Source organism: Ceratotherium simum, chromosome X (assembly GCF_057802395.1).
Source record: "Ceratotherium simum simum isolate JZ-2026a chromosome X, ASM5780239v1, whole genome shotgun sequence".
Classification (NCBI taxonomy): Eukaryota; Metazoa; Chordata; class Mammalia; order Perissodactyla; family Rhinocerotidae; genus Ceratotherium; species Ceratotherium simum.
The window spans coordinates 3,964,757-3,982,250 of NC_141940.1; the positions used below are offsets into that span (position 1 = coordinate 3,964,757).

Sequence of the window (17,494 nt, forward strand, 5' to 3'; positions counted from 1 at the left end):
GCAACTCCTATATCTCCTACTTCAGCCTAGTCCTCCTTTCTTAGTTCTCCTCAGTCATACTCCACACCACACACTCAATATGCTCCCCCCAGCCAGCTCTTCTTCCAGTGTGACCCTTCCACTGAATGGTCTCACCATATACCCCACTGTCTGAGTGTCCAAACCTAAGAGTCTTCTGAGACTCCTCCTCATCCCCTCCCAACCCAATCAGTCACTATGCATGGTTCTGTCCCATCTGTAATGGTTAATTTTATGTGTCAACTTGACTGGGCCACGGGATGCAGATATTCAGTCAAATGTCATTTTTGCATGTGTCTGTGAGAGTGTTTCCGGATGAGATTAGCATTTAAATTGGTAGACTGAGTAAAGCAGATGCCCCTCCCCAGAGTGGGTGGGCATCATCCAATCCATTGAGGGCCTGAAGGGAATAAAATGGCAGAAGAAGGCAGAAGAAGGGTAAATTTGTGTGTGTGCTCTCTCTCTCTCTCTCTCTCTCTGCCTGACTACTGGAGCTGGGGCATTGGTCTTCTCTTGCCTTTCAACTGGAACTTACACCATTGGTTCTGTGGTTCTCAGACCTTCAGACTCAGACTGGAACTACACCACCGGCTTTCCTGGGTCTCCAGTTTGCAGAAAGCAGACTGTGGGACTTCTAACACTCCATAATTGCAATTGCATGAGCTGATTCTTTATAATAAATCAATCTCTCTATCTATATCTATATCTATATATCTTCTATTGCTTCTGTCTCTGGAGAACCCTAATACAATCTCCTAAATATATAATTCAGTGTTTGAGCAAATATCTTCTCAGTAGTCTACTTCTCTCTGTCTCCTCTGTCGCCAACCTTGCCGATCCCATCTTCATGTCTTGCCTGGATGACTACAATAGCCTCTTACTTTGTCTCTCTGATCCCATCGATTCTCCACATAGCAGGCAGAAAGATTGTTTTAAATGTAACAGGCTTGGTCATGTGCTCTTGCTCCTTAAAGCACTCCTCAGTGGCTTCCCATTGTCACTAGAGCAAAGACTACAGCTCTGAGCACGGCCTGTGGCCCTGTGTGGTCTGGCTCCCTCTACCTTTCCAATCTCATCTTGCATGAGTTTTTCCCCTATGCTACCTTGCTTGGCTTTTTCCGTTTCCTTAAAAACATGATGGCTTTGCTAGACTCTAGGCATCTTCACATGCTGTTCTTCTGCCTGGTTTAATTGTCTTCCATGCTCTTTGAGTGAGTGATTTCTACTCATCCTTCGAGCTTTAGGTTGGGCCTGGCTTCCTCAGGAAGGCTTTCTCTGGCAGCCCCCACCATCAGCCCAGTGGACTTCTCTGAGCATAAAGTTCAACATGCTCCATTGTTATGGCCTGTCTAACGTCTTCCCCACCAAGCTAGGCCCAGAGTTCCCGGCAGGTAGGACCTAACATGCTGCTGCACTCCCTTCTGGAGCTCACTGGCCTGGCTTGAAGCACACACATCCAGCTTGTGGAACACTGTCAGCACCCACCCTGTATGCTCTGTCAGCCCCAGGACTCAGGGGTGCTAGGACCAACCCATACCCACTGTGCTCCTGTGATTCAACATAACCAGCCTGAGAGGAAACGTTACCCAGTCTCTATTTTTATATCACATAAAGCCTGATGAAACTAAATCCACTATGCAGTTTGAGCTCTTCAGAGAAATTGCTGAAAGTCTCTGTTATTGGAGCTGCCAGTCTTATGATTCCTGAACACAGCATGTTCTGTCTATTAAAAAAAAAAATCTGAGGGGTGCAAACATTTTGTCTATTCTTCAGGCTTTGGGTTCTCACATCACTTTCCACAGAGGGACCCTGGGAAAACCATTCTGAAGACCACTTCTCCTCTCCCAACCTCACCTGCCCTGTGGGGACCTTTGGCAGCTGTCCCAGCCCCATTCATTTGTGGCAGGGAAGAAGCTGCTCCGGGGCCGGGTTTGGGACTGGCAAGGTGCCCTTGTCTTTGCCAGCACCTCAGAAAAGTCACAGTGTCCACCCCCAAGCTTTTCTGGAGTGTGTATGATGTGCTCACAGTTGGGGGAGGGAGCAACAAGGACTGCCCCTGCCACGAGTGGAGTGCTACGGGCTGAATTGTGTTCCCCTCAAAATCCATGTGTTGAAGTCCTGACCGCCACTAACTCAGATTATGATTGTATTGGGAGATAGGATGTTTAAAGAGGTAATTAAGGTTAAATGAGTTCAGTAGAGTCAGCCCTAATCCAATACGACCGGTGCCCTTATACAAAGATGAGATTAGGACACACAGAAACCCAGAGAGAAGACCGTGTGAAGACACAGGGAGAAGATGGCCGTCTACAAGCCAAGGAGAGAGGCCTCAGAAGAAACCAACCCTGATGACACCTTAACCTCAGACTTACCAGCCTCCAGAACTGGGAGACAATACATTTCTGTCATTTAAGCCATCCAGTCTGTGGGATTTTGTTACGGCAGCCCGAGTAAACTAATATGTGGAGCTTGGTTTCTGATTGGAGAATATAATCAGTCAACACATTTTATTTAATTGAACACTGACTGTGAGTCAGACACCGTGCTAAGTTCTGGGGAAGAAGTGGTGAGTAAAACGTTATACATGGTCCATGCCCTTGTGGAATTAACAGTTGGGGAGCAGGAGGCAGGGGGATGCTGGAAGGATGGACAGTCAACACAAAAACAAAAGCAAAGTGACCTCCAAAGGAGAGCAGCAGTGCTGTATGACTGGCCTGGGGTGGGGCAATCAGGGTAGACCTGGGTCCATGTGACGAGGCCAGCACTTCCTCCCTTGGCCTTGCTTCCTCAGCTAACACAGGTTTGTTGGGAGGATTGTCTCCGTTAATGCATGCACAGGGCCTGGCATACCCTAACAAGTGCTCAATAAATGCTGGCTATGAGCATTTCCAAGCACAATTTATGGATCCTCCCCATTATCCTTCTGTCCCTTCACTCTATGCTGTTTCAGGCCAGCTGCTGTATGGGTGTGGCAGTGGTACAGGATGGGGGGTTGGGGAAAGGGTGATAAGAGGGGTCCTGAAGCACAGTCTCTGTTCCTCACCCGATTCTCTGTCACTGTTCCAGCAGGGACTGGGGAGAAACTGGGATAAGACCCTCTCTTCTCACCATCACCCCTTTAAGTCCCTCCCCCTCCAGAAGTAACCCAAGTGCTTTGGCCCTGGAACTTGTGGTCTTATGGTACAGTGGATGGGTAAGAAAGGGAGGCCCAGTCCCTTGGATGGTAACCCAAGGGGGACTTTGGAAGCCTGAGGCTTCCCTCACGTATTAGCTTCCTTGCATGGGCTAACCTGGGACCCTAAGTCACTGCCTAGAACAGTTGTTTCTGGCAAAAAGAGCCTCAAGTTCAAAATCCATGTAGAGAACATGACCCTGTGTGTGTGCTGGAGTCTGCTTGAAGAACTTTATTTGACTTCCCAACAGCCCCAGAAGGTTGGCATCACTCAACAAGCCAGCCTGGGATGAGAATGGAACCCAAGGCCTCTGGCTGTCTTTCCTGGCATTTAGCCTGCACATTCAATCCTCGAAGGAGACCTCAAATTTCATTGCCATTGTCTCATCACTGCCATGACTTTTCCTATTAAACAGTGGATTATTTTCATTACTGGGGGTTGGTTCAACTTGCACCAGTGACTTCCCCTGGCCATATCTCACTCCACAGCAACAGCTGTGAGTGTTTGGGGCTAAGACCACTCTTCTTCCAAGGAGAGGCTAGGGCATCATTCATTGCCCTCTGAACAGTCTCTGACTCTTGCCATTCTCAGAATTCAGGAAGCTGAGCCAGGACAAAGCCTGAGTATTATGTCCCACCTACATAGGGCACAGGAAAAATTCTTCCTACTGCCCCACCCCCAGCTCTGAAACCAAACAAGGCATCCTTCTAGCAAGGGACATCTCTGTTGGTAACCAGAGATCGGGTGACAGGGAAGTTGTTAATGTGATTTGTGACAGATCTTACTAACTTCATCCCAGGGGGATGAGTCAGGAGATTATCTTACACACATGAGGACAAACCTTAATACCCAGGACATCTCTGCTTCCTGCTTCTAAACTGGTTTGGACTGTTTCCTTATCTAAAGTCTGACTTTTGGAAAAACAAATTTGGCCCATAACCATCCATGCCCCATGGAAGTTTGGGAAACAGCAGGGATCCAAGATGGAACAGGACAGGATGCAAGTGAATGTCATTTGCTCTTTATTATTATTCATTAACTTCTTGTACAGAAAGAGACAAAATTTAACAGCTAAACTCAACAATGAGAGAGAGAGAGAGAAATCAGAAGCAAGTTTATTAGTTGCCCCCAGGCTCCAGTGAAATCCTGACATATTACTGAACTTACAGATTTCCCAGCTGGCATGGGTCAACACATGAATACAAGCACAGTTTAAAGTGGTACCAAAACTAATCCATTTCACAGAAATCATGTCTATAAGCTCAGTTGCGCATATCAGGGCTTCCACTGTCACAAATTCACGATCACAGAGTGAATAGCAGGTGTGTTCAGGCCTGGGAAAGTGGTTATCTGTAAGGGGAGACAGATTGGGAGGCAAAAGCAGCTGTGGGATTTGTCCCAATCTTGAATATCTGTGTTAATGCTCTGGCTGGGGGCGGGAGAAGGGCAGGCGCTGTTGAATGGTCAGAGCTCTCAGTACAGTGGAACAACTGTTGAGGCATTGAGCCCGAGGGGGTGTGCTCTTAGGATATCTTTGTCTGAAAAATTCTTGCTAGAGAGAGACTCACCACCCACAGCCTGTGAAAGGAAAAGCTGGGGCGAATGATGGGAGTGGCCAGTCTGATAGCGAAACATCTGCTTTACAGAATTTTTAGCAAGATACACAGTTATATTACTTTAAATTGCAGTCTAGTTCACAAACTATGTTATTAATAGGGTAAATAAAGGAGTAGAATGAAAAACTGCAATACTCAACATCCCCACAATGGAGAGAGAACAAGAGAGCATCCTGTACAGAAAGAGCCTTACATCTGAGAATTGCTGAACCCCAAAGCTGAAGGCACAGTGAAGGGATCCTTAATATCTTGAGCCTTGTATTTGAAAAAGGTACTCATTTTAAACTAGATCCCTCTTACACATATGACCCTGAAAATTGACTAAAGGGAAGAATATTTCAAATATTTCTATGAAGCAAGAATCACAGATACCGTGAATTATCTTAAGTTGTGATTTTCTCCAAGTTCTGAATTAGTGGGCTTCAAATTAATGGGTTTTTATCATAGTTGCAGGCAGTCTGATTACAGTACTTTTAAATTAGCTAATTATACTGATTAGCATGAGTATAGAGTTCAGTGGGGAGGATGTGCTTGTTTCTGAATCCAATCGGCACAATCTTGAAACAGAGCTTCATTACTCGTCAAGCTGTAAAGCAGCCTAGACCAGCAGCTTTGCTGCCCAGCTCTCCATCTCAGCCTTGAACTTGAGGGCACATACATGAGACATAGCACACATGCACACTCCTAGAAAGACAGAGCGTAGGTAAAAGAGTCTCTCCCGATGATCTCTCTCTCGGACAACAGAACAATCTAAAGGCAGTGTTGTTTTTTAATTCTTCTCGTGGGATGCCATTTGGTTGTCAAAAGATCAACCCCCAGCCAGAGAGGAATCATCTGGCTCCAACTCCTTAACAAAAAGACACTCCTGTCCCGAATTCCTCATATTTGGGCTACCAAAAGGACAACATCCAATAAACCAAGCAGATTCCTGTTTTCCAAAGCATCCTGTGGAATTCACACTAATGGCAGTGGGATTCGCAAGTAGAAGAGGAGGCCCCTGGCCTCCGGGTCAGACTGCTCAGTGTTGTGTTTCCATCAGCCAGGGCGCAATGCAGCTGTGCTGGTGCTGCACACGCTGGGCACCTGTGCGCTCCACTCTTTCTCGTGTGCTTTCATTTAGAAAACCCCAGGCAATGGGGGGCGGCGGGGGAGGGACAGGATTGCGATTCTTGTTTTAAGAAGTCTTCAAAAGTTTTTGGTTGAAAACAAGTGAAAGTCATATTTCAAGGAACTTTTTAAAGCCTTTTCTTTTTTTTTAATGAAAAATATCTAAGTAACTAGCCCCACCATTCCCAAAGTCAATGGTCACACATCTTTCCACCAAAAAAAAATAAAACCCAGGAGTCGTCAGATTTCCTTCAGCTGCTAACGCCCACAGAACAGGAGCCCAGGCTGGGGACACCACGCCCAAAGATCGTGTGAGTGGGGGGGTCCCACAGGGAGGAGGCCCACTGGATGGAGCTGCTTCATCTTCTTCCAAAGCCTTTCATGAAGGGGGGCAGAAGGTGGCGACTTTGGGGGGCTTTGACAGCTAATCTCGGCTTTCTTTGCTCAGGGCCCTGTCTTCAGGATCCCCAGCACTGGGAGGTGACATTCCTCCCTTCAGAGCGGAACCCTCCTGGTACAAATATAGCCACACACTGGCTATTGTTTCAGAAAAGCATGTGAGAAAAGGCAACGTGCACACGTGTACACACACACACATACACACAGACACAAGTCCAAAAACAATAAAAATGTGGCTACTGCAGAATTAGCATTGTATCAAATGAACGTCCATAAAAGACAGAGTTTGAAAAGATATGTACAGGGGATTCGTGAAAGCCAAATGTGCACCGCAAGGAGTTATGACCACGGTGTACTGTACAGTCTTTTTTCTACAACATACTGTGAAAAATGTCCCAGAGACCACAGGGGCAACCCCACCTTGAAGAATGCTGCGAAGCACCTGAACCGGAGAGCACAGTGCCTGAAGGACACGTGCTGCCCTCCACCGGGCCAGGCTTCTGCTTCTCACTCTCTCCCATCTTCACCCAGCTGCAAACTATCCAGCAGCTCGGCAGGGAAGGGCTCAACAGATGCCAAGGGCAGCAGGCATTCTTTGGCATACTCCCTTTAGCTCTGGTCAGTGGAGCCCATGCTATCCGATCAGTGGGGAGGAGACACATAGGTGTAAGTATCTCTCCCCATGCTCTCAGGTCACATGCAGGCACCTGCCTGAGGAAATGCTGGGAGAGCAGGAGCTGGCCCCAGATCTGCAGGCTGCCCCAGGTCCTCCAAGATGGCCAAACAGGATTGACCCCAACCTCCATCATGGAAAAAGCAGGGGCCTTCTGGGCTGCAAATGCCTTTGTGAGGAAGGGCAGGAGTGCAGTGCTAGAGGCCCAGAGGGAGGAAAAGAGGAAGGAAGGAAAGGTGGAATGCCACATGGTCAGCACCTCTGGCATCAGGGAGCTCTCGGGGAAGGGGCAAGGGGACAGAAAGTGTCAACTGGCAGGAGATTGACTGCCCAGGTTGAGACTCAACATCAGAGTCATAGGAAGGACTCCACTAAGACTGGTCCCCTATAACTTACAAATTTCTAGAAGAATCTTCCTAACGGCAAACTGCACGGGCTCCCTGGTGCTTCAAGCACTGCACAGGCATTAGCTCAGTCAGCCTCCAATAGGCCTGTGAGGTAGGGGGAAGGATGGAAAACCCCAGCCACAGGGTTGAGATGTCCAAGCTGGTGGCCTCACTGGGATAAGAACACAAGCCTCCTGACTTGAAGCATGTCCTGAGGCAAGTCCCCAGGACTGGAGAGGCCTCCAGAAGTCATCTGTGGCCTGAAGGCAGGGCTGCATTCAAAGAACAAGGCTCGATGCCTGCCTTGGAGAGCTGTTTAGACAGAAAGAAGTTTGTCTTCTCAGTGGGTTTTAACCTGCTGTGGTTGCTAATAGACCCTGGCTGTGCACTCTTATGGGCCCCACAAAAATTTGCTACATTTTTTGAAGCACCACAGAGGAAACATGGTTTGGCACTGAGGCCAGGAAGATGGAGATGAAGGGGTGGGGGGAGGCGGTGTTGACAGCGTCTTTTGCTTGGTAATTGACAGTTAAAGGGCGGGTCACCTCTGCCCCACTGCTGTCCGAAGCCTCACTGAAATGGGGAGGTGGACAGCTCCCGGGCCACAGAAAAGCGTTACTAAAAGCGGACCACCACCTGGCAATGACAGAGCAAATACCAGATGGGCCTTTGACCCAGGTGATGGACTTCCCCATCTCCCCCACAAAGAAACTTCTAAAAAGGGAGACTTTGGGATCTTCTCTCCAGATAGGGCACCATCATTAAAGAGAAATCAGCCATCTGAAACTCAATGCACCTATTCACAAAAAGAGAAGTATCCTAAAACTTCAAAGCCAGAGAGCATAGTGCTGAGGAGGCCAAGTTTGTGGGTTTAATCATCCTATGGGCCAATTGATGTCACAAGAAGAAAACTTCAACTCTCTGCCCCAGCCTTTACCCCAGCCATTCAGAGGCCACAGGCTCCATGGACAGGGTCAACAGCGTCGGTTTTCCCAGGGCTATGATTGGGCTCATGCCAGTGGGTAGCGGTTTTAGCACTGCCAGTACATGTGTCTGGAGATCCAAGGTCTGGGGGAGGCCCAGCACACTAGACCCAGAACTACCCTTCAGGATGCCCAAGTTCACACGGGCCCCCTACTCAATCTGGAGGAGGTAACTCTGCCAGCCAGGCCCCTGCCCCCTATTCTTCACACACCCTGTCCTCCTTCCAGGCTGCTTGAGACATTCCTTTTAAGCTGGTCAGGAGTGTGGGGGTGGGAGTTGGGGAGGGGGTATCACAGATCTGTGTGACTAATTTCCCTTGGCCTGCTATGAATGGCCCAGGGTATATTTTTGTGTTTTGTTGTGTTCGTTATTTATTTTTTATTACTCTTTTTGTTTTTTGTTCAGTTCTTGTTTTTGTCCTCAAAATGTAAGCAAGAACAGAAAGCACAGACTGTCGAGGAAAAAAGGTGCTGAAGGGCTAGCTTCTCTCCCTCATCTCTGTGGCCTAGGCTTCCAGACACAGACAGGTCTCCAGCCAGCTGCATGGCCCCAGGGCCCGAGCCTACAGACATTCTGGCCACAATCAACTCAAAGGGGTGATTCCTTTGGCATCAGAGAAGCCAGTCCCTGATGGGAGGACAGGATGGCAGGGGTGTGGGAGCTTCTGGAAGAGCTGGGCTCTCTAGCCTGTGGCTCTCCCCGGGGCTTTGACGCATGCATGTTTCCTACCCCCCCCTCCACCTGTCTCTGACAACTGACTTCCTAAAAATCCACGGTTAGGAAATTATTTGGCAACAAGGAGGCTAAGGCTGTTTTGTGGTGGCACAGTTTTTAAAAAGTTAAAAAGAAAATAGGAGACCCCTGAAAGAGGCTTTCACATTGGACAGGACACAAGTCCCACTACTTGTCTGAGCCAGGGTTGGCAGCCACTATCTCCTCATACTTTGGGGGTGGGTCACTGTAAGAGACACTTGCCTCCTCACTGCTGCTCTCTTGGGGTGCAGTCACCTCCTCATAGGATGGGGGAGGGGTGGCACTGGACAGTCTGGAGAGAGAGAGCTCAGGGAGGTAGAGGGTGCTCTCGAGGCGGACTGTGGTTCTGCCCCCCCGACTGGGCCCTAGTACCACCTGAGGGTTGCATCCCACCTCCCGGTGCCCAGAGGACTCCCCTTGGTTATGCACAGTGCCCCGGTATACCATGACCCGGGGGAGACTGTGCCCAGCACGACTGGCTAGGTACCGGTTCTGAGCATACGAGGGGTGATGACGAGTGGCTTTCTGCAGCTGGCACCTCCAGATGATGAACAAGGCAATGACAATCAGCAATGCCACCCCCAGAAGGGGCACCACCACATACATGGCATCTGAGCTTTGCGCGGGGTCTCGGACTGAGTAGACTGCATTCGGGTACCCCTTCCAGAACTCCATCTGCAAAAGAATAAGAAAAGCCACTTACACTTACACATAAGAGCTTATGCCCCAGACGGACCACAGAGTCCTTCAGCAAGTCAGGTATTACGTTTGGCAGGGCCTGCAGCTGCTCCCCACCCTGCCCCATCTGACTGGCCTCCGATAGTGAGAGCTATCAAAGAGGCTATGGAATACACCAAGGACAAAGGACATGGCTTCCAAGTGAGGAGGCCCCCAGAGGCAGGCAGATGGGACTCTGTTCTTGTACAGCCCCACTGGCCCTGCCTTGGATGGGGCTGGCTTTCCTTCATTGCTTCTGATTTGTCTGAGGTACCAGGGCCTGCTCTGGTTATCCCTGAGGCTACCTCTGCTCCAAGCCCCAGCCCAAGAGTGGTACATGCCGTTTTCTCTTTGTCCTCAAACACCTCCTTGACCTCCTCGTAGCTGCAGATCTCCTCCATGCACTCCCGCTCGATGGTACCCTGGCGCAGCTCCTCCAGGAACTCATTGGCACGAGGGAACCGCTTCAGGACCGAATGGGCATTCTTGGCCTCCAGAAACACTGAGGAAAGAGCTGCACTGAGGCCTGGAATGGGGACGTATCCAGGGGCTCCTTCAAACCAGACTCAGCCCAGGCACAGAAGCACGGTGATGGAAGGAAACAAGACAAAGCCAACAGGCAAGACACCACCCCAGACACAGCTGGCCGTTTGTAAAAGGGATGGAAGGGCTGACTTTCTGTGACACCATGATGTATCTGCCTAGAATACCACAGACCCAACAAGACTCAGGCCTCTGGTGCTATGGAGGAATGTGGGATCCGACTGAGAGGAAAGTGCATGTTGCATAAGAACAAGGGGCATGAAGGATTTTGGGTATTATAACCATCAGTGAAAAACCACCCAGTATCTTCCGCTTCACTTCAAAAAGTGAAAATTGGAGCTCTTATCACGAGAATTCATTCCCGTTTGAAGCTGATGCTGGTGACAAACACCAAATAGCCCCATAATACTCTACCAGGGTGGCGCCCCTCCACCTGAATGGCCACCTGTGCCGTCAACTCACCTGGCATCAACAGCCTTGCCCAAGATAATCTAGTATAAACACAGGCTGGGGTACATCAGGGGACTGGATGCACATGAACTTGAGGGTGCCTCTGGAAAGGGGGTAGCAGGGTCTATATGGAGGATCTAAGCCTTTGTAGACTGGGCACAGAAGCCTCCTGCAAAAATATCATTGAGTCGTAGCCATATCTACTTATTCCAAAGGAAGAAACCCAGCTACAGTTGAGCTGACTGGCATGCTATGAGCTATGCACCCCCATAAGCCTGAGCTGAGACTTTAGAGGATGAAAGAAGAGGTGACATCTGCTCTTGGTATTCCCCTAGAGTTGGACTTCCTAGTTCTCAGGTTAGCCAGCCCCTCTTGGTGCCCAGATAGGGCTTTGCTGGCAGGCAGGCACCTACCCTTCCCCAGGCCCCACGGCATGTCATATTATTTTCTCTCACAGTGCCCTGGGTATGTGCACATGTACAAGTGAGCACGAGCTCCAGAAGGGAGCCAAAGAGTTGAGAGGGGGAAGCTGCTACCCAGACAGGTGGACAGGGGCCACCAGGACCCCCTGGGGAAAGGAAAGCAGGGAAGGACTTGAAAGGTGGACATGCACCATTCCCATGAGCCCCCAGGCATGGCCTTCCACCACTCGGACTGGGCCCGGAAAATCTCACCTGCCATGGTGCTCCCTCAGGTCCAGCGTCTCACTTGCCTGGCAAAGAAGAAAAGCAGAGTCCCGGTGAAATCACACCCCAAGCCTACAGGGCACCCTCTTGGCCCTGGGATGTGCCCCCCATGCCCACTGGCCTGGTCAAAGCTCAAAGCAGCACCTTAGGAGGCAGATCACCCTCTGGGCGGCCTCTCATAGTTCTACTGCTTCCCACTCTTTCCCAAGCTCTCCTCCCAGAGCTCCCTGAGGCCCTGCAGAGCCCAAAGCAAACCTTCCAGCTATTTCCTCCAAGAACATATTCTGAGAGTCTAGAAGACCCAAGGGTTGACTTTTTTCTTGAAAAAAGAAAAACATATACAGGCCCAGGTTCCTCCCTCTTCACTTCCCTCAAAGAATCTTTGCACTTTTGAGTTGGAAAGGACCTCAGAGAGACAAGAACTTAGACGAGGTCAAGCAAATCAACAGTGACAGAGACAGGACCCGGTTTGGGGACTAGTTTTCCTCATAATGGCAAATCCCAGATACCTCTGGGCAAGTTCCTTGAAAGCAGGTAGCACATGTTTAAGAAGCTTACCAAGGCACCAACAACCATCTCCAAAGTCACAGCCCAAACCCACATGACCTGCTGTGTTCGTCTTCACCGACAGGGTGGCAAGGATCTCCTGAAACCAGTCATGTCTCCTCTCTTTGCATTAAAGAACACTGCAGCCGAGTACCAAGACATTGATTGACGTGATCAAAACTGAGATGCTAACTAGACGCAAGTGTTGCCTCAAATGTGAGTTAGTGTCTGAAAGCCTTACTCCTGCTCAGGAATTATCCAGCCAGTATGTAAACCATAGCCACAGCACACTACTCTCCCCAACATCCACTCCCACTCCTGCACAGATTCCAGAGCACTGGCCAAGCTGTCCACATCTGGGAGCAATTACCCTGCTGTTCCCCTCCCCTAGCAGAAGCTCTGGTTTTATGACTGACTGGATGCAAGACATGTGAATGGTGGAACCCATTGTGCTACCCTTTTTACGTAGGCTGCCAGGAAGTTCAGCGTTAACATTGACCATCAAGCACAGGCGTCCTGGAAGCCCAGCTGTTAAGCACATATGCTTGTCTCCTGCGACGTGGTACATAATTTTTTATTCATGTTTTCAGAGTTTTATATATATCTTCTAATCCTTTGGGCAAGCAGGTAAGATATAAATCATAAATAAAATTAAAACTAAAGGAAAAACAGCAAATCTAACACCCATCTATGGAAACACCATGTCAAGGGGGCTTTTCTCTTTCAAACCCCACGACAATCCCACCCCAAACTATCAACGTGTGAATTTGTCAACAGATGGGCCAGCCATTGTGAGAAAAGTTGACCCTCAATATTTATAAGAGTGAGGATGGACTCTCATCTCACAATTCTGCTTCCATTAGGGATCTCTGAGGTTCCCCTGGAGCCAATGCCAGTCACGTGGCAAGGGTGTGGGTGTGGCATGCCTAACAGCAAGGTTTTTGATTGAAGAAAAATGGAGCTGTTGTGTGAGGGTTTGAAAAGAATGAGTAAAGGCTTTACTAATAAGTGAAGAGAGAAAAATATATATTTCGTTGCTTATAAAAGAGAACTGCAGTGGGTTTTTTAAAATTTTGATGTGGAAAACTTACGTAACAGCTTACATACAGCCACCTCTTGTCCCAAACACACCCGACTTTGGTGCGTGCACACCCACACATATCACAGCCCCGAATGTGTGCTATCCTGACACCTGCAAAAGTCATTAGCTCATTTTAAAGCTTCAAACAAGCCAGGAACTCCCAACAGCTCACAAGGAATGGTCCACTCCATTAACAATTCTGTAGCCGCCTTTGCTGCTGCTGCTGCTGCCATGAGGCTTCCTCCCCCTCCTTCCCCAAAATTTAGCGCCTGCTTCTTCCCCTATAAATACACCATCAATAGGCCGTTACTATGGCAACAGTGAGGAAGCGTGAGGGCTCCACGACAGAGAAGGCTGCTGCAGCCACACATGTATATGTCCCTCCTGCCCCTGGTGGCTACTGTAAGGCTGATTGCAGGCCAGAGGAATTTTTAACCCACTCCCCACAGGAACACAGCTGAATCCTGAAGGCCTGGAAAGGAAGGAAGGCAAAGACTGGCCACCACAAAGACCTTCCTTAATTAACGCCACCCCAGGCTGAAGCTTCTGAATCACAGCACTCTGGGACATTTCTCCCAAAGTCCCTCGCATGGGGACTGGCGGCCATCAGAGCACCTGGTGCCCCAAGACGTGGCCTCCAAACCACTTCTCCAAATCCTAACCCATTTTATTTCCCTCACTCAGAACTGATCGCTAGGAAGGCTTCTGTGATCTCCAGATCTCATGACTCATCAACCCACCCAGTGACACGGAACTTGCAAATTATGCTCTAACTCAAACTCTGGGCCCTCCTGGTCCCTTTCCACTCATGCCAGCCTTGAAAGTGCCTGTTCTCATCCACCGTCGCCCACCACCAGCGCCCTACCCACCAACTCCTGCTTTTGGCCCAGCAACACTCTTCTCCTGGGTCTGCTCAAGACCCCCAGCGCCTTGGCCCGGCCAGGCCTGCAGATCCGCCCCCAACAGTGCTCCGCGCCCAGCTCGGTGGCCCTGGACACGGAACCATGCCCTCGGGGCTGGGGCGCCCAACCCAAACGGCCTCACCGTTCTCCCGGGCCCAGGAGGCGGACGCCCTGTTTGCGCACGCAGCCCGCCACCTCGCTGCTGCGCCTCTTCCAGCAGGGCCCCTGTCCCCGCCCACCTGCTCCCCGTCGGCCAAGCCCCCCGGCCCAGCCCAGCCGTCTCCTCCCTCCCTCCCTCCCCGCCCGGCTGCATTCCCGCCGCCCCGGGCGCCCCGTTGCCTGCCCCGCCAGGGCCGAAGTGCTCCTGGAGCTCCCACCCCTCGCATTCGGGCGCCCAGGCCCTGCCCATTACCTCGGTACCCCCCTGCCCCTGCTCTCCTCTGGGGGCTCCGCCGCTGCCCGCCCCCCACACCCAGACACGCCAGGTCTGGCCTCGCGCCCCGCGCCTTGCGCGCCACCCTCGAGCGCCACGACCACCGTGCCCCGATCGCCAGGCCGCGATCGTCGCGCCGCACCGCGCACCCGGACGCCGGGCCCGGGAGAGGAGAAGGGGTGGGGGCGACGAGAGCGGGCCGAAGGGGTAGGGAGGGCGGGCCGGCAAGCTGGGCCGGAGGGGCGGCGGCGCGCACTGAGCACCGCGCGCCCGCGCCCCACTCCGCCGGCGCCGCCCCTGCCCCCGCCCGTGCCGCCGGGGGGCGGGCCTGGCCGGCGGGCCCGGGGCGCACCAACGACCCTTGGCCATAGGCGCGGGCCTCGTCGTGCCCCAGGGCGCTGACCCTCGGAAGCCCAGGCGCTGCAGCCGGCTCAGGCAGCCGCGCCCAAGGCCCGCGCGCCAGGCGTCCCCCCGCAGCCCAGCACCCCCAACTGCCCCCCCCCCCGGCTCACCTGTCATTCTGCCCGGCCCGCCCCCGAGTGCTAGCCGAGAAAAGTGGGGCGCGGGCCAGCAGCCTGGGCCCTCCTTGCCAGGGCTCCAGCGGGCCCGCAGAAGAAGGGCCGGGTCGAGGCCGCGTTCCGGCAATGATTGGGTGACCTTGGCTTCGTCATTTACTCCCCCCACCCTGCCCCGGGACTGCATGCTTCTCTCCTGTCAAATCTGGGAAATGGGGAGAATCCTGCCTCCCTCGCGGGGCTGCAGCGAAATAAATGAGGAAATGAGCTTGGAAAACTCTCAAGTCTCAGGAAGGGAAGGGGAAGGAATCTCTTGGGCTTGCAAGGGGAGCGCTGGGGGTGGGGGAGGTGGCTCAGGAGGCCGCGCTTTGGGAGGTTCAGTAGACAGGACAAGACGCTGGTAGCAAATAAATGACACTAGTCCAGGGAGAACCACACGACGAGGTGGACTGCTGAGAGGGCAGGACGGTTCCGAGGGAGCTCAGGGTCTGGGCCTGCCAAAGCCTCCGCGGAGGGGCTCGGTGCACCCTGCTGGGCTTTCAGGGCTCTTTTTATTCTCTGCTCCTCTGGAGCCCAGCCCAGCACTGGAGTTGGCGACCCCGCCTCCCCATTTGGTGTTTTTGGGCAGAATGATCCTGAGAAGGTGTCTCTGGAACTACCCCCACCCCCATTCCAGGCAGAGAAACACCAACCTGCCCTGCCTCCTGGGGATAGGGAAAATAGGGGGCAAGGCCTCCATCACCCAGGGGCCTCTCCCAGTCCAGCTCCCAGGGCTGATAGAAAGCAGCCTTGGCCAGAGCTGAGCTCCCCCTCTTCCTCCCCTTCCCCCACTCCCAATGGTGCTTTCCCCTCCATCCCTGTCCCCTGTTCTCAGACTCCCCCCAGGGCTTGCTTGCTATTCCATGGCTGCAGGAGCCCTCCTTCCCCATGACAGAACCTCTAAGGCCACCCCCATGAAGCCAGGAGGTCGTGCCCCTTGGCCTGTGGGATGGGCTTCCACAGAAAACATCAAGATTACCTGTGGTTGAGAATAGGGCTCCTTTGGTGCCCAAAGGGCTGTGTATGTTTTAGAGACACCCCTCCTCAGTTCAGGGGGAGAGAGCCTAGGCCTTGGTTGGGGGTGGGGGAATGGTTTGGGACTCTTCAGGAACTTACTTCCTGGGTCTTACTCCACCACCCCATTTCCACTCTGATCATAACAACCACTATGTTCACAGGCTACTTCACACAACATTCAGTGTGAGGCAAGGGTCTACGGCTTCCACCCTCCTCCTGGCACCCCCACCTAAGCTTCTGGCTCCAGCAACACCAGGCTACTTCTAGTTCCCTCTCGGAATGCCTGTCCTCCCACTGTCAGCCTCTGTGCACTTGTATTCATTCTTCCCATATAGCTCAGATGACATCTCTACTCGGAGGTCTCATGAGATTCTCCACCCTCAGCCGTGTTTATTTATTTATTTATTTTTTATTTTTCCCCCAAAGCCCCAGTAGATAGTTGTATGTCATAGCTGCACATCCTTCTAATTGCTGTATGTGGGACGTGGCCTCAGCATGGACAGAGAAGGGGTGAGTCGGTGCACGCCCGGGATCCGAACCCGGGCCACCAGCAGCGGAGCGCGTGCACTTAACTGCTAAGCCACGGGGCCGGCCCCTCACCAGTGTTGACTGTTGCATTCTCAGCACTCTGTCTGCAGAGACTCTAAACGCAGGAGCCTCTGTGGACACCAGGGGTGGGAAGGGTTAAGAGAAACACCTCTGCAGCATGCTGCCTGCTTCAACTCTGCAGGACCACATATCAGCTCTATGATCTTCAGCAAGTGACTTAACCTGTCTGCATCTCAGTTTCCTCATCTCTCAAATGAGAGTGACGATAATAGTACCTGCCTCAAACCACGGTGAAGAAAACGAATGGGATAATCATGTCAAGCATGCCTGGTGCTTAAGTATGAGCCTAATACATGTCAACTTCTGCCCACCTCCAGCTGCATTGTGTTCATTTGGTTGCTCACTTGGGTTGCACACTTGCCTCCTCTGTTTTGGGTCCAGGGACTTGTCTCTTCATGTATCTCTAGCATCCAACACAGAGCCTCATCCACAGCAGGTTCACTAGATGCTTGCAGAGCTGAAGCAAGAGAGGCCGGGCTGCAGTGAGGAGCTGCAGTGGGAGTCAGCCTCCAACTTACCACCAAGATGTTGTCCCCAACACCACCAGCAGCTCTGGCCCCTGCTTCCTCCCCATGGGGGGCCTGAGTCTTGGCTTCCTCCAGACTCTCTTCAGAGGGCTTTCTAACTCACCTCAGGATGACTCCAGGCACTCCCGTGGGTCTGGCTGGGGAGGACTGCAGCCTTCCTTCCCTCCCCCACACCTGCTTTTAGATCTTGGTCTGAACAGTCCCCCTCTGCACCAGGATGAGAAGGGCTTGGCCACTGGATCCTCTGCCTTGGCCAGGCACGAAGCAGTTTTGTGCACTTGATGGGTTTTATTTTTCCAACCAAATCACAATTAGCTTCC

At 51.9% G+C, this 17,494-nt stretch overlaps 1 protein-coding gene across 5 annotated transcripts; it reads right to left on the bottom strand.

The window, feature by feature from the left end:
• Positions 1 to 4,200: 4,200 nt before the first annotated feature.
• PRRG3 (proline rich and Gla domain 3) lies at positions 4,201 to 15,031 on the bottom strand. 5 transcript variants are annotated; one of them, XM_087427370.1, is made up of 4 exons: positions 14,980 to 15,031; positions 11,494 to 11,531; positions 10,168 to 10,328; positions 4,201 to 9,784 (listed from the first exon to the last, which is right to left on the bottom strand). In XM_087427370.1, the coding sequence occupies exons 2-4, from the start codon at positions 11,498 to 11,500 to the stop codon at positions 9,257 to 9,259; spliced, it is 696 nt and encodes a 231-aa protein (XP_087283496.1). In that variant the 5' UTR covers positions 11,501 to 11,531; positions 14,980 to 15,031; the 3' UTR covers positions 4,201 to 9,256. The 5 variants fall into 5 exon arrangements, with proteins under 5 accessions (XP_087283496.1, XP_004443762.1, XP_014635187.1 ...); XM_004443705.3 differs by lacking the exon at positions 14,980 to 15,031 and adding an exon at positions 14,447 to 14,650; XM_014779701.2 differs by lacking the exon at positions 14,980 to 15,031 and adding an exon at positions 14,177 to 14,226.
• Between the last annotated feature and the right edge of the window lie 2,463 nt (positions 15,032 to 17,494).